Source organism: Zeugodacus cucurbitae, chromosome 5 (assembly GCF_028554725.1).
Source record: "Zeugodacus cucurbitae isolate PBARC_wt_2022May chromosome 5, idZeuCucr1.2, whole genome shotgun sequence".
Classification (NCBI taxonomy): domain Eukaryota; kingdom Metazoa; phylum Arthropoda; class Insecta; order Diptera; family Tephritidae; genus Zeugodacus; species Zeugodacus cucurbitae.
The window spans coordinates 1,814,194-1,838,835 of NC_071670.1; the positions used below are offsets into that span (position 1 = coordinate 1,814,194).

The 24,642-nt window shown below is 31.2% G+C and overlaps 1 protein-coding gene across 3 annotated transcripts in view; it reads right to left on the reverse strand.

Annotated features, from left to right (window-relative positions):
• Positions 1 to 2,818: 2,818 nt before the first annotated feature.
• LOC105208766 (carboxypeptidase D) overlaps positions 2,819 to 24,642 on the reverse strand; it is a 28,221-nt gene continuing 6,397 nt past the window's right edge. The window contains exons 1-12 of one of the 3 annotated variants that reach the window (XM_011178795.3): positions 22,092 to 23,627; positions 12,124 to 12,359; positions 10,760 to 11,239; positions 10,473 to 10,573; positions 6,906 to 7,011; positions 5,723 to 6,365; positions 5,256 to 5,665; positions 4,921 to 5,191; positions 4,621 to 4,844; positions 4,405 to 4,557; positions 3,265 to 4,337; positions 2,819 to 3,150 (exon numbers count right to left, since the gene is read on the reverse strand). In XM_011178795.3, the coding sequence (XP_011177097.2) occupies positions 3,014 to 3,150; positions 3,265 to 4,337; positions 4,405 to 4,557; positions 4,621 to 4,844; positions 4,921 to 5,191; positions 5,256 to 5,665; positions 5,723 to 6,365; positions 6,906 to 7,011; positions 10,473 to 10,573; positions 10,760 to 11,239; positions 12,124 to 12,359; positions 22,092 to 22,565 (4,308 nt within the window). In that variant the 5' untranslated portion in view covers positions 22,566 to 23,627 and the 3' untranslated portion in view covers positions 2,819 to 3,013. Of the gene's footprint in view, positions 3,151 to 3,264; positions 4,338 to 4,404; positions 4,558 to 4,620; positions 4,845 to 4,920; positions 5,192 to 5,255; positions 5,666 to 5,722; positions 6,366 to 6,905; positions 7,012 to 9,417; positions 10,574 to 10,759; positions 11,240 to 12,123; positions 12,360 to 22,091; positions 23,628 to 24,642 lie in introns of those variants that run through there. The other 2 variants (XM_011178793.3, XM_054232595.1) reach the window with 2 other exon arrangements.

Sequence of the window (24,642 nt, forward strand, 5' to 3'; positions counted from 1 at the left end):
AAATTGTTTTTTTTTTTTTTTTTTTGCTTTATACTTTTTTATTTAATTTAATTTAATTTTTTTTATTAAATTTAATTTTTATATTATTAATTTAATTTTTTTTATTAGAAAATTTCAACAACCTCCACACGTCGTAGAAGGGTTAAAATCGTCTCATTTAATATTTCATAATTTTTGCAAACTCTTACTAAAAATAACTATGAAATAAAAATCTCATTAATTTCAGCATTTCCCCGCCTAATATTTGCTTTGCGTCCGATTAATTGCCTTATTTTGCTTTCGCTAGTGGAATATTTAGTCGCTTATCTCACAAGTCACATTTTTATGTCACATATAGACGTAAACAACATGCATACACATACACATGCTGTGGCGCATCGTCCTAGGAAACTCAAGAAATAACATTGACAGTGCTAGCGGTCCATTAGTGTCATCTGCTTCGTCGTCTGTCCAACGTCGGCAATGTTGTTATCTGTGATTATGGCACTCACTACTAGTGAGCATCATGAAATCGAAGCGCATACACACTCATACAACAGGCAAAATTACAAAAAATTTAAAAACATTGTTTTTTATATTTAATTAAAAATTAAAAAAAATTAAATATTTAATTTAAAAAAATATAAAAAATGAAATATTTAATTAAAAAGCAAAAAAGTAAAAAAATAAATATATCTTTGCAAGCAAATCTCAAATTTAATTAATAATAATTTAATTTTAAGGATTTTTTTAGAAAAAAGTGCATTAAATATATTTTTTTTTTATTTAAAAAATATTATTTTTTAACTACTTACTTCTTTTTTTGTTTAAAAAAATCTTTTTTTTTCATTTATAAATACATATTGCGTACATTTTATTAAAATATTTTAAATAAAAAAAATTTATTAACTTACAAACTGCAGAATATTGAGTTGGATAAAATTTCGCGCGTGTGCACATTTCTATGAGCACAACACATACACACATACTTAATTTTAACTTTTTTTTAACTAAATACAGAGCAGGTGTGTCACTTTTAAAGCAAATAAATCTTTTTTTAATACACTGCTCATTGTAAAACTGTATGTATGTATGTATAGCTGTCAGCTGTTTTAATATCTTGGCTTGCGTGCGTATGCGTGTGTTTGCTTAAATATTTATATTATTTGTAAATATTTTTTCTTTTATATTAATAAATGTATTTTTTCATAATTTATTGCACAGTTTTGGTTTCCACACGCTATACTTATATATGTAAATGTTAGAAAATATTTTTTAAATTGCTTTAAAAAATGTTAATGAGTAATTTTTTTTAATTCTCATATGGAGCATATAAAGCTACAAACTACTAAAATGTTTTTTTCATTTTTTGTTTTTATAAATACATACAACCTCTTTAAAAAAATGCGCATTAATAGAAAATTTCATGAAAAAATATACAACTTTTGTGGAATGTTGGTTTCACTGGTAATGTGATTATAATGATTGTTAAAAGTATTATAAATAATTAATTAAAATTTAGATAATTTTTTGATGAATAAATATAACATATTTTAATAATTTTCGAATTTAAAATTTTTCGATATTTTTTTAAGCTGACAAATGAATTTAAAAATATATATATATATAAAACTTCAATAAAAAATAACTGTAAATAATTATTTGTAATTTAAAAAAATTTGAATGATTAAAAATATGACGTTAATTAAAAAAATAAATACTAAAAAATAACATATTTTATTTGATTTCGAATTTAATTTTTTTATAAATTTTTTAAAGCTGCCAAATAATGAAAAAAGTGCCAAAATATATAAAACTTCAATAAACAAAAATTTAACTTTGTAAATAATTCGTTTTGTAATAAAAATTTTGTAAAAAAATATCGAATTTCACTCGAGTTTAAATAAAAAAAATTAAAATTGTCTTTCCTTAATCATTATTTTTGAATATTTCATTATTATTATTATTAATAGCACTAGTGCGCGTTTAATTATTGTTATATTAGCTTTTAAATTCATTTCAATATATGTGACCTGGTCTACGAAAAGGGAGCTAACGTGCGAAAACTAGTTTTCTGGGAAACAGCTGTTAAAAATAAACAACTCTCATCTTCCATCCGAATCAACTAAAAAGTGAAAATTGATTTTTTGACACCTAAGCCCCCTTTCCGTAGACCAGGTCACATATATTAAAAATGTATAAGCAACTTTGGCAAATGAGTAACTTAATTTTGCACAATTTTTGTGAATAAGCACACATTTTTTTTTGTATAAAGTTCATTTTTTTTTGTATAAAGTTCATTTTTTTTATACAAATTAATTGATTTTTCAATTTACCTTCAGTCTTTTTGGTAAATGATTTTTTTTTATTTATTGAACGCAGCTGCAATTTGACGAAATATGAAAGCACTAGCAGGTTTAGTATTTAAAGCTGATTTCTTTTTTTATATAAAATTTCAATATGTTAACTTTTAGTTGAGATTCGGTTGCAGAGGTTGGCAGTTATTATAAATATTAATATTTAATTTTTCGTTTTTTGTTGTTGTATATTTTAGCACAATTCTACGTACATAAAGGATTTTAAGAATAATATCATCTCAAATATTTGCATTTTTAAATTTATATATTTAAAGGTTAAATATATATAAATTAATTATGAAATTTTAGAAAATATTTTTTTTTTATTTTCTTTTTTAACATTCACTGCATTGAAGTATTTAAAAATTTAATTTTAATTTATTTTTTAAAATTTAAAACTTTTAATGCATTTCAATTTTTTGAAATTTCTGCGCCAAAAAAAAATATATTCAAATTATTTTTCATATAATAACTATCGACTACTTTAAAAATGTTTATATATTATATAAAATGTATGTTCTAATTTAGCATGTAAAACTGAGTTAGTACGTACTTTGTCTTAAATTATGCTGCCGCTGTTTTCTGGTTTGCTGTTGTCTTTGCTCTTTATATTACTAATTACTATCAGCGTGTTGTTGTTGTTGTGTATTTTTGTTATTTCCTTGATTAATCACAGTTTATTTTCGTTTATCCAACATGACAACCTCTTCACCACTATCCTCATTGAATTCGTTGCGGAAATCGTCGTCATCCTCATCGCTGTGCACCATTTCGAGTCCTTCGACATCATAATAAGGCTTTATGGACATGCTCTCTGTGAAATTTGAAGAGAGAAGAAAATAATTTAGTAAAAATTTAATTAGGTCAGAGGTCAGATGACCGTTCATGTCAATTTTTTCCCAAGTACATGTCTTTTCTAAGTACATACTTTTGATGGGTGAGCGGAACAGCTCTGTTTCGCCATCGTCACCGTCATCCTCGAACAGTTCTTTTCCCTTCTGCGGCAGCAACGAGAAGCTGTAGTAGCGTTTGTCCGCGCGATGACGTCGCGCCAACACGAATTGCACACCCAAAAAGCAGAGGATCATGCCCACAATAATGATGATGCTGGCGAACAAAATGAACAGCCAACGCGGCATGCCCCACACATGTTCGTCGACCGTTAGGCGGAAAATGACTCCACGCACAGCGCCACCTTCCACGTGCACTGCGCGCTCTGTGCTAACATGACGCGGCGCCTCCACCCGGAGTGTCACCTCTCCCAGCGGCACACCGCTTATGCTGTAGGCGCCCAAACTGTCAGTGAAATTGCGCAGATAGTTGCGCGTATGTGGCGCCACGACCGAAACCTTTGCATGCTTCACCGGATGATTGGTGGTGTCCAAAACGAAGCCGGAGATGGTCGCCGACTGTGTGGTTATTGAGGTGGCGCTGCCCATATTGTCGCCGCCCATTCGATGCACCTCGCTTACGCCGGTGAGCAGCGTATATGGATTCAATTTCACCATGCCCACATTGTTGACCTGCTGTGGTGTGATCAGCACACGTTTCACCTCGGACTCATAGTGTGGCGCGCTGATTTCCAAAGCATATTCGCCAGGTGGCAGTATTATTTGGAAATGCGCTGCATTGCTTGTAACATTGTAGACGTGCTTGTGATCGATGAGACGCACGTAAGCGTTACGCAGCGGCTCACCCTTTTCGTTGTGCACCAGGCCTTCAACGCCGGTTTCGATGAGACGCAGGAAATTCTTGATTTTATCGATATTTGTGCGCCAAATGCCGGCGATCTCCGACTGGACGGGCATGCGACAGCAGGAGAGACCCAAACTGAAGAGCGGTATGTTGTACATTTTGTAGAGAAGATTCGTAAGGCGTTCGGTGGTGGCTTGATGCAGCGAACGTGTGCTGGTGAGCGGGCACTGGTGTGGTGAAGTGCTGAATTCGCTGTCTTTGATGGAATGTGCGAGCTTCTCGATAATCGGTTCGCCTTTGGGGTAACTGTTAGAGAGAGAGAGAGAAGTATCAGTATCAGTTGGAATAAGTAGAGTCTTCCAGAGAGATTTACGTCAAGTCTGCACTGCCAGCAGTGAAGGTTAACACCAAATCGAAGCGTTCGCTGTCCAAAAACTGCAAAAGCAAATCGCGTTTTTTCTCCATTTCGGGACTAAGCAAACGATCGGCTAGCTCATTACCCAATTCCGGATCGCACAGGGAGTTACTGTAAAGAGAGAGATAACGAGAGGGAATTATATAATATATCTGTCAATTGTGTGTTACTCACTTTCTGTTGTACATATCGAAGATGACATTGAAGTTGTCAGTTAACGGTAGCAAGTAAAGCACGCTCTTTTGCAGTAAGTTCAAGGTGCTTGTATCGCGTATTTGGTAACCCTCACGTATGTGACGCGCTATATTCATGGTGATTTCACGACCTAGCGGCGAGGTGGTGTCGAAGAACGAACTGAGTATGAGAATTTTGTATTTGGTCTCCTCCGGCTCACCGATCTGCAAGAATTTTATTCAAGAATGAAGTAAAGAAATGCATTTCCAAAGCAAGTAAAACTGAAAGCCAAATACTTACATCTGCCGTTAGTTTAATTGAGTTGTAGTAGATGCCGAATTCACTCTCCGCATAGCCAAAGGTCGCAATCTGACCACTCTGTGTTTCGAACTCAGCTAAACGTTGGCGTATTTCCGGATTGCTGTGATAGCGCGTCTTCACCACATTCTCAATCACACGGAAATCATTAGCCGAGGACCAATGTTGTGGATCGTCGCGCATCAAGATAACATCCAGACGCATTTCACGTGTATCCTCTGGTATTTCGATCTCCTCGCGGTATGGCGCGAAACTGTGCAACAAAAATGCATTAAATATTACCGACTCTCTCTCTCTTTCAACCGCTCGCTACTCACCCATCAGCCAGTATTGTAATGTTATGTCTGCCCGGTAAGGCCAACTTCCAGTAATCTCCATGTACACCACTGAAACTGGCATGTTTGGCGCCGTCCATTCGTACCGCCGCACCCGTTATAGCCGAGCCGATGGAGCTGCGCACCGTGCCATGCACTGCATTGTGCACTTGCTCTATAAATTTCAGCAATGGCTCGCGGTTGTCGTGCCAATATTTTGGCAACTCATCGGCCATGGGAAACTTGTCGCAACCTAACTCGAGTGTCAGTTCCAATACGCCGGCGCGTATATAATTCCAATCTTGCATGCCGCCCGTCACGCTGTACCACTGGGCGCCATTCACAATGCCATTAGGAAAGTGTTCGTGTTTGAAGAGGGGACAGGGGTCGCCAAGATGCATGGTGGGATGAGCCTAGAAAGCAATAAACAGTTATGGTTGAGACTTAAAGAGAAAGGGACTCTGACTTACCTCCGAGTACACCAAAGCCAAGTGTTTAAAGAGCTCGTTATCCTCCGTCGGATTAAGTTTTCGTCCCATTGTCGTTGCCATGCGCAGACGTGCTATTGGATCGTTGAAATCATTTTCATTGTCATCGAATGGATAATTGGCCACCAAAGAGCCGCCATGTAGATTCGCCGACAAGACAAACGGTAATGAGAGCGTCCACTTCATGACTGCAGCCACCTCGGGTTCGGTCACCGCATTATACTTGTCAGTGCCGTATTGATCGGGGAAATTGCGATTCAGATCGACATTATTCGCATTACCACGTCCGTTGCCGCTTGATTTATCACCCTCGTGTGAAACTTCATAGCCATCAGGATTCATGCTGTAGAGGAAATGCATACGTGTCGTATTTACCAGCTTCGAGATGCGTCCATCGACACCATAGCGTTCGCACATGTACTTGGTGAGCAATAATAACATTTCTTTGCCGACTACTTCGTTGCCATGCATATTGGCGACATATTTAAATTCCGGCACCCCGTCTATATGTTGACCCGGTGAGACGAATATCTCCATTACCCAGAGATCGCGTTGCTGTACACTCTTACCGATCGAATAGAGACGCGTTATGCTGGGATATGATTCGGCAATGTTGCGTAGGTATCTAGCGGAGGTGTTGAAATTGTGAAATTGTGAAATTTTTGCTTACAGCAAGCTTTTGAGGAACTCAAGCAGTTGTTCTAGTAGAAGTTAGTATTGCTAAACTGACTGACAACTTCTTATATTTTCAAGAGCTAAAGCTTGTAAAATAAATCAAGCTTTCATACAAGTTCATTAAACCTTTTAGCTTATGAGCTTAAAGCTGCAATAATGCCAAAAACAGCTGTAGTGGCACTAATCCTTAATGATCGATTGCAACTTTCATGATGAGCAAATACTTACCGTTATGCCAAAGCTTACATAAAGTTTCAAAAACGCTGTAAAGCACCTCTAGCCTTCTACGATGCGCACATCACTGTGACAAAAAGCTTTGATAAGCTTTATTTTGCAAAACTAAATTCTGCTTTGTTAATTGATACCGAGGATACTATACTAAACTGTTCTAAACTGAGTTTTCTCGTTTGTAAGATTTTCTGTAACTTTCAACTGTTTGAGTTCAAAAGCTTAAAAGCTTACATATATGTAACTATTTTTGAATACAAACTTTTCCATTTCCGTAAAGTTGTGATGCTCGAATTTGGTTGGCGTTAGAAAATCATCGTCATTCGTTGGCGCTTTGGATCGTTCCACTTTCACTTTGCGGAAATCACCTAAAAGAGATTAGTAGAACGTATGTAGATGATGAAGAAGAAAGTAAATAAAGTAAATAATTTCATGATGTTCGGTTCGATTATGTGTGTGTGTATGAGAGATATCAAAAAAAGACATTAATTAAAAATTGTGTTAATATATGCAAAATTAGGTTCGCTACATTTGTTAAAGAAGCGTAAACAAAAACATTAGTAATAAAAAAATAATAAAAATTGCAAACATCAGGTGGAATATGGCTTTCAAAAAGCGTGCGAAAAGTGAAAACGTGAATTTTACACTGCTAAAATGATGAAGATGAAGAAGTTAAAAAATAAACAAATAAAATGAAATTGAATACAGAAATCATGCAAGATTTGGTTACAGCATAAATTAGTAATGTTCGATAAATAAAAATAAAATAAAATAAAATTAAATTAAAATAAAATAAAGTAAAAAAAAATAAAACAAAACAAAATAAAATAAAATAAATTAAAAGAAAAAAATTAAATAAAATAAGATTAAATGAAATAAAATAAAGTAAAATAAAATAAAATAAAATTAAAATAAAGTAAAATAAAATAAAATAAAATAAAATAAAAATTAAATCAAATGAAATTAAATAACTACAGTACTGAAAAATTACAAATTCAAATTTAAAATAGAAAAATGCACTAAAAATATTAGGAAAAAAAAATTCTAAATCAATGTATGATTATATTCATAAATTTCCTATAGTAACCAAATCAATCCAAATCACAAGAAGAAACTAAAGACTATGACTACTAAGCAGTGACTTTTGATAGTTGTGACAGTGGTGATATAGTAAAAAGCGGATGAGTAATGCATTAGTTTGAAGTAAAATACCCTCAGCTCACATTATATTCCTTCAAATAAAATAAATCGCCAAACTTTGCTGGATTTCCACAGCTGTCGTTAATTATTATATTTATTTTGTGTTAAAACTTAAATGCGATTCATTTGTGCACAGTAGCAGAGTTGCTTTGCTTTATTGATACTTTGGTTGATATTTAATCACTCATTTTTGATAATTCAGTTAAAATTACTTAGTTTACGTATTTTCTGGAATTCATTAATTTGTTTAATAATTAATAATTATAATAGTGGATTATTTAAATATATATATTTTAATATTTAATATTTTTATTTATATGCTATAATGGTAACCCTTTTAGCTTTGAATGGTTACTTTAGTAATAAATTAATTAATAATTTATGCTAAATTAATAATACCATAATGTAACTAATATAACATATTTTTGTTAATTTTAAATAAAATATAATATAAATAAATAATTTAATAATTAAATTTGTATTTTAACATTTAAAATTATATTTTTACTACTATAACGCTACATAGTTTTAGTTGCGACAAGTGAAAGCTCAAAAACTTTAACTTTTTTAAAAGCTCAAAGCTCCGTATGATTATAAATTTTTAATAAATTGCCGTCTTAATGTTATATGACAAAATTATGAGTCTTGGCGACGTCTCATCACGCCTATTGAACTTTTATTCGAAGTCTTGATCCATCGTCTCAGCCATCCAGCTTAGTCGGCCTAAATTTGAGTTCAATTAACAACTTCAATATACAGTAATGGAATTATTAAACGTATGCTATACGCTTTGAAGTAACCAGTTCTGCTTATATTGGCGTAATTAACACCTCAGGTATGGGCTAGTTGTTATTAAAGACGGGCTTTTTTTGATACTTTTCATTAAAATTAAACTGTTAATTAAATATAAATTAGTCATTGTAAATAAGTCATTTATTAAATAGATCGAATCGTTTTTCTTTTTCACGCTTAAAGCTTTCATTTAAAGTTGAAAGCTTCGCTAAGCTTTATAAGTCAAACTTTTTATTTCAAAAGCTACAATCACTAAAAATATAAGTATAGGTGAAAGCTCACAAAATGTTGTTGAATGTGAAATTAAAATACCAGTGTAATATGTGATCATTTAAAATTGTCAAGATATAAACCTAAGTGAAAGCTCAAGAAAGATTGAAGTTTGGGAAAACATGATCATATGTGAACATTTAAAATTCGTAAAATTGTCACAAGCTGTTTGCAAGTTAACATAGTAAATAAGATGATACATTAAAAGCTCTGTCAGACCGATGAAAGCTTAAGCGCTCACATACGCTTTGGTTACAATTCAGTAGATAAATCATAACAAATCACAACATAATTCTTCTAAAAATTTCTGAGCAATTGAAAACTTATGAATTTCACATTTTTAATGTTGTTGCATATTTGTGCTTTTAGACAACTTTTAAGTGAGTTTAATTTTGCCAATATGTGCTTAATGTTATATAATATATATGAACTCGTATTTATTATAAGGTGATAATTAGTTATTAATAAAATATATATTTTATGTAGTGCATAATAAATAATTGGACACAAAACAGGTTTTTATATTTTATTTATTCCTCACATACACACATTGATATAATAACAATAACAGTGATTAAATATACATACATTTATTATAATATAAGTACGTGGGTTTACTTTATTTTCATTATTCATTATTTATTTCGTTTTAATTTTTTGATTATAGTAAATGAACTGTTCTTTATCGTATGCAAATGCAATATACATATCGACATCTATGTATATGTATGTATATCATTTCATACTCGTATTCACTATTTAAATACATATGTAATGTAGTATATAGGGAGCTATGAAATGCTAAATGCGTAATATTAGATAAGGAAAATTATACAAGGACACTGTGCAATGAATTTTGTTCGTTGATGTGAAAAGCCAATTGTATATGTGTTGAATGTGATTAATGTGAATATGTGAAAATGAAAGCTCTGCGGCATGACACTAACTATAGCGTACAGTGCACGTGAATGTGTGGGTGAGTATGATAGTGCGAAAGTTCTTTTACAGATGACTCAACGTCATTGTGAAAGCTTGAGTGCATGATGAAAGCTTAGGTGAAAATTTGCATAGAGAGCTTTTGCAAAGTACATGCGTGAAACAATTCATAATAAATTCGAGTAGTAGTTAGCTAGTAGAGAGTTTATAGGTTAATGAGTGTGATAAATGTGCGTTGTACAGAGGTTGTATGCAAAAACCAAAGCTTGCGCAAAAGCTTTAAAAAATTTTAAACTTAAAAAATTTGTACTTTTCAGTTACATTGGCGAAAACTCTGCTGCATCAAATGCATGTGTAGCAACAATAGTTGCTACACAAAGAGTAGGACATATATTGTTTTCCAGCAACTTGCGCAAGCTTTTGCATCACATTTTCCCAGCCACATACGCTAATAAATCACAGTATTGAAAGCATATATGAAATGAGTGTAAAGAAACCATAGTGTAAAAAGTGTGAACCGAACAATGCAAACTTGTGTTCACCACAACTGAGCAATTGTAACGCAGTTGAGCAGTTGAGGGACACACGCTTTAATGTCTAAAGAAATATTGGCCGTAATAACCGCTTATACCATCGTAACTCGTCTCGAGCGGCGAGAGTGTGAAGTCGAGACGCAGCGCCTCGTTGTTCTCGTTGGTCACGTGCACCTGTTTCGGCTCACTGGGCTGATAGCTGCAGCAGCAAAAGCGAAGCATCGATAGAAGAAAGAAACAAACACAAAGAAGTGAACATTAAAAGTTTGCATAAAGTTAACACATTTTTGAGGCATTCGCAAGCACACGCTCTGCTTTCAAACAAGCCATACCAAGTCACATTCAGCAAAACTTTCCCTTTTCCTTCGTTCCATATGCCACTTACCCAAATGCCAAAGCCTGCACATTGTAGATGCCCGGTGTGAGCATACGCCAGTATTCGCCGCGTTTCGTGGTGCGTATCGGTTTATCCTCCAGCCCAGAGACCACAATGCTTGCATCATTGATTGGATAACCGCTAGCGTCCGTAACCAGGCCTTTGACGCCGGTATGCGCCAACTTCAGTAGCTGCAAAAGACTGCGCTTGTTGCGCACCCATTCGGCAGGCAGCGTGGCGGCAGTGGGGAATTTGCAGCACGACAACTCAATGGTCAGCTCGAAGCAGTTGGTGAAGGCGTAATTGAAATCTTGCATGCCACCGTTCAGCTCATACCAGTGGGCGCCATTTGTTATGCCATCGGTGAAGGTGTCGTTGCAGTTGTGGCCCTCGCGCATGACCGGATGATTGTTGGCGTAGGTGTGTGCCATTAGCTTAAAAACGCGATCGTCGGGAGTGAGACTCTCCTCGCAGCATTCATGATGGGCGCTGGTCATATAAACATATATGTATATGTATGTAGGTGGGTGTGTTTTTTCGGGGGTATTTTTAGAGGAGTTAAGAAATGTATGTGGCGGAGAAACATTCTCACTAAACTCGAACGCAGATAATTGGTAGATATTGTTATATTGTTGGAAAATATATTTTTTGGATAATTTTAATCGATAAAAAAACGATAAAATGTAAAAATAAACATAACCTCAAATATTGTACATTTTTTAAATAAATATGTTTCATATATATCATATAAATATATAAAATCTTCAAATTAGAGATTATTAATAATTGAAACAAATATATTTTTTAAATTATTTATACCAAGAAAATGTGATAAAATATTAAGCAAAAAACATAACCTCAAATTTTTATATTTTATAAAAAGAAATTGGTGCAAAACCGCGAGTTATATCTTCAAATCTGTACAATATAACTAAAAAAGTCATCAACAAAAGCGTTCGAGTTAAAGAGAATGTCCCACTTTCGGCGCAGTGCAAGCTGGCGGCTGGCCTCACAAGCGTGTTTGTATGTTTAAGCGCGCGAAAATGAATATTTACAAACATACATACACACACAGCCTTTGTTTCGTATACTCAGAATACGTTGCATTAATCCTTTCACTTTTCGAAATGTATCCTCAATCACATACTAATAAATAACTATAGTATGTATGTATGTATGTATGTAAATGAGCAGATGTGTGTATGTGTGTGTAGGCATTTAAATATATTTTTGCGCATACGTAATACGTGCGCTTTTTTGCGCTGTTAACACATAAACCCGCTCGTGAACTCGTTTGCCAACCGCTGCACAACTTGCGCACCTCCACCCACCACTCCTCCTTAGCCTTCTCCTCAGTCGCAGTAGGCACTTACATTGAATTATCGTATGGATAGCTCGCCACAATTGCGCCGCCATGGAAATTCGCCGATAAGACAAACGGTTTGCTCAGCACCCAGTTAATGATGGCCGCCGTCTCCGGTTGACGTCGATGCGAACGCAATTGGGTGACTTGTTGATTTTCCAGGCGATCGGGAAAGTCGCGATTCAAATCGATGCCGGCAGCGTTGGTGCGACCAACATAATTCGGAAGTGATTCACAATTACCTTCCTGGAAATACAAGCGGCGCAATAAGATATAAATACATGCGCAACAACAACAAAAAATTGTTTTTTTTTTATGCAAAGAAATGACAGATAAGAGTAATCGATAATGGCTGTAAAAAGAGAAAATAAATTCAAATGGAAAAAGTGCGAAATTGATAAGCATCGCAGAGAAGAAAGGCAAAAACAAAGCATATTACGACGCGATAAACCCGCACAAACACCCATACATATCTACACATACGAGTAAGTACGCTAAGCAGCTAATACCTCAATGTGGGTGTCAATTACGACCAGTTAGCACCGACAGCTGTTGCATTATGTGCGCTGAGTGCGGATTTTCTTTATATTTAATTAATTTAATGATTTAGTTTTTGACCATATGGCAACTTTAACTAGCGACCACACGTGCACTTATACACATACATACAAACAAATATGGTGCGTGTGTGTTGGATTTGGATATTAAATACCACCGACCACCGACTTAAATGACAAATGCGCCAAATTGAAGCAACAAAAGCGAAGCAAAAATAATAATAATTTATACATATATGTATTTATCGATACATATGTATGTTCGACGTCATGTACTGTCATTGCAAGAAGCCCAATAATTGTGGTGTACGACTATGCGGTGTACCGCTTGTACTTGACCTTTCCAAGTACATTAAATGCTTGTTATTCAAAGCGATCGGTCGCTGAGGGGTTTTCAGCATAAATTTGGCATTCAATGCAGGAAACCGCGGAATGCGAGCGTATAAACATATTGGGTAATACGAGCGCAATAAAAGCAAATGTATACAAAGTAGAGTTAGATTAATTAAAGTAATATTAAAAAAATATAAAATATATATAAAAAATATTTAAAAAAAAATTAATAAAAATTTAATTTAAATAAAATTAACATCAAAACAAAAAACAAAAATAAATTTAAAAAGCAAAAACATAAAATTATATAAATTGAAATATAGTAAAATAAAAATATAAAATAAAAACTAAAAAAATAGAAATACATAAATTGTTTGTTTTTGTTAAAAAAAATAAAAAAAAAATTTAAATATATATATAAGGAAAACAAAAAATATATAAATATATATATAATTAAATTAAATTATATAAAAAAATTAATATATTAAAAAATAATGCATGTAACGAATAATATGTTATAACACAATTGAACAAATTATTTTTATATTCGAAGCGAGTATAGATATGTATATTTGTACTTAAATCAATCGAAGAGTAAAAGCTCAAGCAAGATTTCGATAATGATTGATTAATACATTTTCACGCATTGGTTGAACGATAGTCCAATAATTTATCTATTATTCACAAAATTCATAACAAAAATGTTTTTTATAGAGTTAAATATAAAAAATATATATATAAATAATTAATAAAAAAATAATAATATTTTAAGACAAAAATTAAACATAAAAATGTATGTTGTCAGCTGATAAAAAATTTAAAATTTGTTTATGTAAAAGGAATTTAAAAATCATAAACAAAATTAATATTTTTTTTTATAATAAAATAAATTTGTACGTTAAAAAAAAATGAGGTGTTCAAGAAAATGATTTTTTAAACTTTTTTTTACAATTTTAACATTTAAATATATTTTCGACAAAATAAATTAATTTTTTTTAATCATATAAACCAATATTTTTACCAAAAATTTGTTACTGCATAACGGATTTTTATTTACATTTTTATGAGCGCAGAATAACCAACGCTTGCAAAATAAACCACTATCTCCCAATCTATGGACTACATACGTGTGTGCACAGATATTTATATGCACATACATATTCATACAGAAGCACATATGTACATACATAAATATGTAAGCATGAATGTGTTAGTGGCAATTTAGAAAAGTTTGAAATTGTTAAAAATCGCTCAACAAATGTCGACACTTAATTGGCATTTAGTACACCAGACAGACGGTAAATATTTCAACACTTTGTACGGCACGCATGCGAAAAGACATGAATTTGTAAAAAAGAAGACAAAAATCAAAAACAACAACAAAATTATAGCGCAAAAGTGCGTGCAATTGTGCCATAAAAAGGTAAAAACACACAAGAGACAGTTAATAGAAGTAGTAGTAAGTGCATGCATACCTTTTTACAAACACAAGCAGAGGTAAAAAAATAAATTTGTGTTTATTTGTGCTCATGTTTAAAAATTAGAAAAAAAAAAGCGATTACCAGTGAAGCCGCCACATATTACTGGCATAGCTGGCGTCAACTGTTGTCAAAATGTGTGAATTAAATATGTATAAGTTGTAATTTTTAGCAATTACTTTTAATATACTTTTTTGTAATGCGTGCACTTTGAATTTTGATTTTTATTTTTTTTCTTTTATTAATTTTTTTTGTGTTTCCCTTTTAAAATTATATTTTTGCGCATTTTAATTTAGCAACATTATTTATTTCTTTCGTCTTTTGTTTAATGATAATTATTTTCGCATTATCAGTAGTTTAGACGATGTGTAATATTATAGTACAAGGTGCATAAATAAAATTTAACCTCACTTTTTTTGTGAGATTCCCGACAAAATTTGAACTATTATTCATTGAAGTCTAAGAAAAGCAACAAAAAGTATATAATTTAAATAAATAAATAATAAATAGATAAAATAAATAATAAATAAAAAATCTAATCACAAAAATAAAAATAAATAAAATAATATTAAAATATTTATTTAAAAAAATTTCAAAAAAATGTCCAAAAATCGCTTTAGACATTAGCGGAAATGCGCTCATTTAATGTTGATTAAAAAATATAATAATTTAAGTAAATATGCGTTAAAACACATTACAAACAGACATTCATTAAGTGCCGTTCAATTGTGTTGTTATAAAGCTGTGTGTGGCAGCCATTGTTGAATGTGGCGGTGGCGTATGAGTAACCTCAAAACGAGCTAATGCCTACAATATGGCGATTTTGAGTGTACGCATGTATGTGTGTGACGACAATCATATTTTTGTATGAAGTTCATTGATTCGTGAACACTGCTAATGATACCGGTAGAGGCACAATGATCTCTTTGTAATACCGTTAGTATGTTTTTTACTTTTTTATTTATTTTAAGAATGAGTTTATCAAATAAAAATATGAAACGATTGTACTATATTATTGAAGCTGTACTTAATATATAATATTAAATATCGCATAAATAGCAAGTAGGACCCATGGAGAATAAGGGGATTTTGAAATACATACATAAATGTATATAGTATATCAGTACAGATATCATAGAAAATCAGTGTTAATTTTGTGAATCAATACTAACAAAATTTGCTCTGTATTACTACTAAAAGCTTCACTGTGCGCTTAGCAGCTTAAGAAGCGCTGCCTAACCGAGTACAATGCACGCTGAATGAGGATATTTATTTTGAGTTTATTTGTACTGCAGTGAATTGGCGCATTACAGGCGCTTAGCTCTATTTATTTATACATACATATTGATATAAGAAAAATGTTGCTGTATGGAATGTTGTTTTAACAACAAAAACAACAAACAAACACTATCAACAGTAATGAAAACCCAAATATAAATTATAATGAATACAAAGCAGTCAACAATGAAACAAGCTATATGCACATAATCACAATAACAACAACAGTGTAAAAATTGCACTGTCAGAGTTGTCTTTGAAGGCGAGTCGCAGAACGAAGGCGAATCGTTAAAACTTAATCGCTTTATATACAAACGCACACACACAACAACTGCATACATTTATGCGCATAACTCAAAGTACAAAAGTTGCCATCGCAGTCGGCGTCTTGTTATTGCAATGTTGCATTCAGGCAGCAGCAGCGATGATAGAAAAAAGAAACAACACATTGACAGTTGCAGCAATAAAGTGAAGCTGTTTATTATGCTCCTATTTCGCATGAATTTAGAGCAAGAAGAAAAAAAAAGAAAAAAATGACTAAATAAAAAATAAAATAAAAGCAACAACAGCAGCTGCAACAATAACAACGATACAGTTGTTAGAATTTGTTAGAATATACATTTGTATATACGACAATCATTGTGATTACAAAACAAAAAACAAAAATAAAAATAAGACTGAATCAAAAAACAAATAAAAAAAGAAAAAAATTATACAAAAAAATAAAAAATAATAAAATAAAAAATAATAAAATAAAAATAGAAAATATATATATACATATAATACATTTGTAATAAACACTGAATTCGTGAAAAAAACGCCACACGCAAAGTGTTTGCTTTTGATTTTATTTTTTATTTTTTCAAATGTTGCAGTTTTTTAATTTTTATAACGTGAGAACGCTGCCACCGCGTGATGCACTGCGATAACGAAATTTAATAAAACGTCATTGTAAAATGAACTTAATTACTTTGGCAGATTTTTGCTGCAGTAGAGCAGATAAAGCGTTTAGGGAAAAATATAAAATGAATAAATATAAAATAAATGAATATAAATACATATAAAATAATATAAAAAAGTTTTAAATGGATAGTTTTACTATTTTCAACTTGATGTAAAAAGCGGTACAGAATTTAAATGAAATAAATGAAATTTTTATTTTAATTTTAATGAATTTTTATTATTTTTTTTAATTATTAATTTTAAATTTTCCTTTTAAATTAATTTTGATTTAGTTTTAATTTAAATTTAAATTTTGATTTGATTTAATTCAATTTAATCTTTTTTAAGCTATTATTATTATTTTTTTATATTTAAAAAACTAATTTATTTAATTTTATAATTTTAATAATTTTTTAATTTTTTTATTTAATTTTGATTTAATTTAAATTAAAATTTTTTTAAATTATTATTATTAATCTTTAATTTAATTAATTAATTAAATCTTTTTTAAGCTATTATTATTATTATTTTTATATTTAAAAAAACTAATTTATTTAATTTTATAATTTTAATAATTTTTTAATTTTTTTATTTAATTTTGATTTAATTTAAATTTAAATTTTTTTAAATTATTATTATTAATCTTTAATTTAATTAATTAATTAAATCTTTTTTAAGCTATTATTATTATTATTTTTATATTTAAAAAAACTAATTTATTTAATTTTATAATTTTAATAATTTTTTAATTTTTTTATTTAATTTTGATTTAATTTAAATTTAAATTTTTTTAAATTATTATTATTAATCTTTAATCTGTTTTAAGCTATTATTATATTTTTTTATATTTAAAAAACTAATTTGTTTAATTTCATTATTTTAATAAATTCCTATTTTTTATTTAATTTTGATTTAATTTATTTCAATTTAATTTTTTTTTAAGTTCGTATTATTACATTTTTTATTTAAAAACAAATTTCTTAAATTTTATATATTTTTTCTTGAATTTAAAATTATATTTTTTATAATTTATATATTCTTTAATAATTCAACTCTTTTAAAAATTATCTTCATTTCAAAGAAATATATTGTAATTATGTAAATTAAAAAAAAAATTCAGTGGTGCAGAATTTAAATTAAATCAAATAAATTTTAGTTTTAAATTTTAATTTAATTAATTAAATTAATTTTTTTTTCAGTTATTATTATTATTATTTTTAAATAAACAAACTAATTTATTTTGTAAAATTTTAATAAATTTTTAATTTTTTTTAATTTGAATTTAATGTTAATTTAGTTTTTTTTATTATTACATTTTTTATTTAAAAAACTAATTTCTTTAATTTTATAATTTTGTTAAATCAAATAAATTTTAGTTTTAATAAATTTTTACTTTTTTTTAATTTTAATTTAATTAATTAAATTAATTTTTTTTTTCAGTTATTATTATTATTATTTTTAAATAAAAAAAAAACTAATTTATTTAATTTCATAATTTTAATAAATTCCTATTTTTTATTTAATTTTGATTTAATTTGTTTCAATTTAATTTTTGTTAAGTTCGTATTATTACATTTTTTATTTAAAAACTAATTTCTTAAATTTTATATATTTTTTCTTGAATTTAAAATAATATTTTTTATAATTTATATATTCTTTAACAATTCAACTCTTTTAAAAATTGTCTTCATGTCAAAGAAATATATTGTAATTATGTAAATTACGAATCAAATGCTAAGAAAATTATAATCTCTTATTTATTTTATTTTTAATTGATAAAATATGTCTGACAATTATGGCAAAAATAAAGTGTCTTTGAGTGCCTCGAGTAAGAAGCCAATGGACAATATAAAAAACTTTACTTTAGCACACTGTAAGTTACAATAAATATGCAAATGTGCAAGAAATGCAAATTTTTAACAAATAAAATACATAAAATAAACACACATCAGACGACAAAGAGCAAAAATAAAACACGCGAGACACCCACGAGGCTAACGAAATTGCTAACAAAATTACCAAGAGCAAACAGGTGAGAACGTGGCATTATGTGATTGTGTTAGTGCACACTTTAGACTGCAAATCCATACATGTACATATGTACATAATAAATAACAATTTGTTTGTGTAGTTATGCATAACTTCCATATTTACATTAGAAAACACAAACGCCAACACGCCAGCTGATAACAACAAGACAACAAAGTGGAATAATAATACGTTGCACTGCTGATGATGAGAAATATTATATAATTAACGTTGACAATAAATTCGATTGACATATGTATACAAAAAAAAACTATAGTAATAACAATAAAAAAGAACTTGTTGACACAAGCGCCAGCGAGAATATGTACAAAGGTAGAATTAATGAAAAAATTGTATGCACAAGAGTTATTAAAGCTTTATAAATGATATATATATATATATTACAACAAAAAATAAACAGCATCTAACCAATAACGGTAAAGCCACAAACTCATTTGTCCAATAATTTCAAAAAGAAAAATATAAAAAAATATTTGTATGAATTTTCTATTTTCATTTCAAATGAAAATTCTCATTCGTCACACAACAGCGCCTACATTGAATGATAGTGATTTTGTTGCTGCTATTATTGTAGATCATTATTTTTAGTAACTAACGTGCACAAGCTAACTACAATTGTTATAATTTTGCTGTCGTTGGCTGGCTAAATACATATATGTATATATGTATTGTTCGTATGTATATGTGGATCAGGGTAATTTACATTTTCATGCTACCAATACAACAAAGCTGGGGCACAGAACTCCACTGTTGGCCTATATCGATTTTCCCCAAAAAGTTTCGCCAACTAACTAACAACGCTATGGTAAAATGTGTGCTCAACAAGCAAAAGCTTCGAAAGTGTGTATGCTTGCGCGGAGAGCTCTAAAAATATGTAGAATATTTTAGAAACATGGCAGTTACTGGTTAATGTTATAGAGAAAATATATTAAAAAAAACATTCACACATATAATACAAACACAGATAGACTTTAACTTTAGCTGAGTTGTTGGCAAACAGGTGTTAGAATTGCGTCAGGACATCAACATCAAATCACGTATACATAACCACACGCTCATACTAAACATACATACAAATTATGTATGTATATGATTCAAAAATTTAGCTACCCTAAGAATATTCGTGTTGTTTAGTAGCGTATACATACAAAAATATAATCAATTGCGAATCTGTGGATATTTTTGGCAATCGAAATTCGCTTTTTAACCTTTTTACGGCTTTGAATTGCATTTAAAAGCATCTAATCGAACAAAATCCGAGCTTTATAGGGTTCTTCGAATCTCTTAAGTTAAATTACAAGTAAGTCGATTACGCTACAGCTAACTGGTGCAGTGTTTATTTGACAATAACAGCTGTTTTGCTGACGTCACACTAGCGATTCTACCATAAGACAGCTGTCAGAGAAACTTTGCTTTTAAGGCTGAATTTTACGGGTTGTACTTAGAATATGGGTTACGGGTTTCTTAGAATATGACAAGTTGGAAACCTTGGCTCACTCATAATCAAGCGTACTGCTAAAGTGACGTCATATATATATTTTGCGCTCCATTCAAGTGTTCTTCCATATTTTTTACGAATTTTAGAACTTATTTCGAGCTTTTAGCCTTACTTGCGAGCTTTTGTAATATTATTATTAACAATATTATTATTTTTTTGTACTGTAGCAAATATATTTTTCTTTCTGTATATTAAAAAAAAAAACAAGCAAAACATGTTGTTAAAAATCCGAAATCAAATAGAAAACAAAATTGTTTACACAAATGGCGCGACTGCTGCATTTTAGCTAATACAGTTGTCTACATAGTACAGCTAATAAAGTGTTAATGAACCAAGCAAATCTTTCTAACATATTTCAACAAAATTTCTCCAAAACCACAACAACAGCAAACACAAAAAAAAAAAAAATTTTAATCTACACGCACACTCGCATATCAACAGGTATTCACAAACAAAATAGAACTGCAGCACTTGAAGTAGAGCAATTAGAGCGTTTCAGTAGTAAGTGTTAAATAGCAGAATAAATATAGTAAAATTTTCAACTCGAACGCGACTTTAGAAATATCATTTTCTTTGATTTAGTGTAAAAAACAGATTTAAATTGAGAACTCACGACTATGTCTTATTTTTAGTTGTAAAACGGTGCGATGGTAAAAAAAAATATTTTTTTGTTAAATATCATTTAAATTGTTAGCTAATTCTTCTTCTTTTTAGTTACTCCAGCTCCTCGAGGAGCATAGAACCGCAACAAATTAGGTTATATGTTATTCGAAAAGCATAAAATTTAGAAAGTATTCACATTTTGAACTATAAATTGTGGTTTTTATCAGCGCAGAACGTTTTGTGAGCTTTTATAATGATAATTGATATTTAATATTTTTTATTTTTAATTTTTAATATTTATCAGTATATTTATTAATTTTCTTATTCATAATTTTATATTATTTATTATATATTTTTAAATTATTTTTTACTCTTTCATGAATAATTTTATATAATTTTCCCAATTTTACGTTATTCTTTTATTTTTTTGTTAATTAATGGGATATAAAATTAAAATTTTCTGTTTATAACTGTTGCTATTATTTGTATATTATTATGTTTTGTTAATTTCATTAATTTTTATTAAATTTTTTTATAATATTTTTACTTTAGATATTTATTTCATTTCACTATTTTTTATAACGTTTTATTATTCTCATTATTATTAATTTTTTTATAATAATTTTACTATTTTTTTATATATTTTTTTATTTCTGATTATTATTATTTTTATTTTTTTATTGCGCATTTAATTTATTTTATTTACAAATTCCTTCCTATTTACCACCATTATTTTTTTATAATTTTATCTGTCATTTTAACATATTCACCTTCTTGGTTTAACACTCTATTGAAAGCAACTACAGTTAACACAACAACAACTATGGTAAACTTGGTAGTTATGCAAGTGACGTGTTTGGAAATTAAATTAAAAAAAAAAAAAATAAATAAATTGCTTGTCTTCACAGCGGCGCGCAAAATACGTAAATAAGTTTTCAATAAAAGAAAGAAATCATAAAACTAAAAACCATTTTAAATAACACTTTATAGTCCATGCACAGCGACGCCATTGACAAAATAAATTACGGCGAATAACGATTGCGAATGCAACGCTGCATTTTAAATACTACCCACACACAGGCACACATAAATTAATATGCACTGTTTCAAAGGCAAACCGAGCAACATTTTCGCACTTTTTCACACTGTTTTTTAGATAGAATTAAGTTGATTTTTTAAATTCCAAAATATCCCACTTTTCAATTTAAACTATACTTCACCACATTTCACGCTTATTCACCTGCGAACGCTCATAGCCATCTGGATTCATGGTCGGCATCAGATATATATCCGTGGTGTTGACCAGATTTGCCACCTCCAAGTTGGTCTCATAATTATACAGCAGATATTGTGCCAAATAGATGAGCAGCTGGCGGCCGATGGTCTCATCGCCATGCATATTGCCTATGTACTTGACCATGGGCGTCAGTGGTGTGCGTGGTTGTTGCACATTCCGACCGATTTGCAGGACCACCAAATTGCGGCCCTCCAGCGAACGGCCGATGGTCTCGACACGCGCATTCTCCGGGAATGTCTTGGCGAAACGTGCGAACATGTCCTCGATTTCGCCCTGCGACTGATAGTAGGGCGATTGCAGGAAGGACTCGTCATCCTTAATGACGAATGCCTGAGTTAAGGCGGCACATAGCAGCACCGCGTATGTGAAGGCGTGGAAAAGCTGTGGGAGCTGTTGCTGGCGACAGCGTGTGAACATCTTGACGTGAAATTGACAAGTGATGAGCGGTAGTTAAGTGAAGTTAGCTAGCTCGCTGATGGCAGCTAGTGGCGTCGGTGCAAAAATTTATTTTTCTTTTATACCAAATTTGTTAATACTGCTGCTGCGAGACGCAAGGTTGCACTGCTAGGGCTTTTCGGGCACGATGTGCCTTTTAGCGGTTCGTCGCTCTACGACGCAAACTGGAACGCGTAGGCGTCTAATGGCAAGCGCGTGTGGGCGGTGCGAGTTGTGTGCGTGTGTGGCGCAAATGGCGCTCTCCCTTTGAAGTTAAAGGATGTGTCTATTTATAGTTGCTGCCAGCGCCTGTTGGTATGCGCTGTCTTTCAATACAACGGCAGGATGGATGGAATTGTTTTTGGTGCGAGAAATTTAAATAATACAATTTCCTGTATACTCTATGCAGCTCCTACCGCTTCTACGTGTCTCTTACACTAGTTTCCAGCAGGCAGTCGTTGTTATCACCAAAGTGTGAAACAAATTTTTGCACGACTTTGCTATTTTACAGCGTAAGCCGTGAGAGCGTCCGTTTAAAGCTGCTTTGGTGGAGTTCCGCAGCTTGCAATACAGAGTTTCTCAACTGCAGCCGTCAGCCTTCAGCTTGTGTCTATATAATTTTCATTTTCCAATTGTGTGACGTTACACAGTTTTCCTTTTTCAGCACTGCTGCACGATTTTCGCTCGATTTAGCTATTATTATTATCTTTTTTACTTTGTTTATCAACCACCAACCAGCTGCCGTACTCGGCGACGTTGAGGGGAAGAGCCGAAAAATTTCTAGCTCAAGCGTCAACAAGCGTTTATTTGTTATATCACTGCATTGCTCGCCGCTCGTTTTGCACAAACTGAATGGAAACCAATGACTCGCTGCTGATTTATGCCGTAAATCGTGTGAACTGCTTGTCGGCGTCAACGACACGACGCAACGGTGGTGGCGGCGGCGACTCGGCGGCAAAAGTCAACATCATACAAATAGCGCTTCGTCAAATGACAGTGAGCGCGAGTCAATGCGGGAGCGTGCGCTCTGGATGTGAATGAAATTCATCGGCGTTTTATAAGCGGGTTTTCACACAAACCCCGCTGATGCACTCTGGGGCAAACAAAATAGATGGACAAACAACTCAAGCAAGCATAGTTAGGTGCAGGTGTAGTCAGTTTTTAACCAAATTCTCACAAAATGAGGAATATTCTAGCCAGTAAGCGCTCAGCTGGTAATAATGTATTTATATATTTTTTTGTTGAGTTCAATGACGTCACAAATGTGCTTTGGCGTAGTCGCTCAATGCTCTCTTTGCACTCACTACTAGTTTGTGTGCTCTGGCCAGCTCGCTCTTACCCCCCTCTATAAATTCTCACCAGTTTCTACCCCAACACAATAAAAAACTCTCTGTTTACTTCGTTAAATCGTATAAACAGATAGGTATGTATCTATAAATGTCATTAACGACGTTTCACCCTGCTTTGTTGTAGTTTATATCATAGTTTCTAGTTTATCTTTATCTTATCGGACTACAAATTGGTCGAACAAAATCACATAGAGACTCATATGTAGTAGTGAGGGTACCATACTTAAACTTTCAAATAGCGGATTGTGTACATACATATATGGTATATAATTGTGCCATAAATCCTAATTCACACCGAAAAATAAATTAATATTATCAAAGAATATTGGTGTGAGGCATTATTTTCTTTGGCATATCTTTACGATTTGCAATTAGACGATAAGTAAAGCAGTTGATTATCAAAAAATGCTGAATTTTAGTTCTAAGATCGCTTATAAATAAACAGAATTCGATCTAGGTACATAAACATATGTATCTTGAACTACCGAGTGGGGTTCAAATATCAAGATAAACCAAATATTTCAAACTATAAAATGACATTTTGCAAAGCTTAAGTGCATAATAAACTCATTGCAATATTTTTGAGATTAACAAACAACATTGAGCTACATAATCTACAGCTGATAAGACCACAAAAATAAGACTAAGAAAATAACCGCAACTTATGTGGATTTCAACAAAACAAACTGCATTTAAGCTGAGCTTTAATC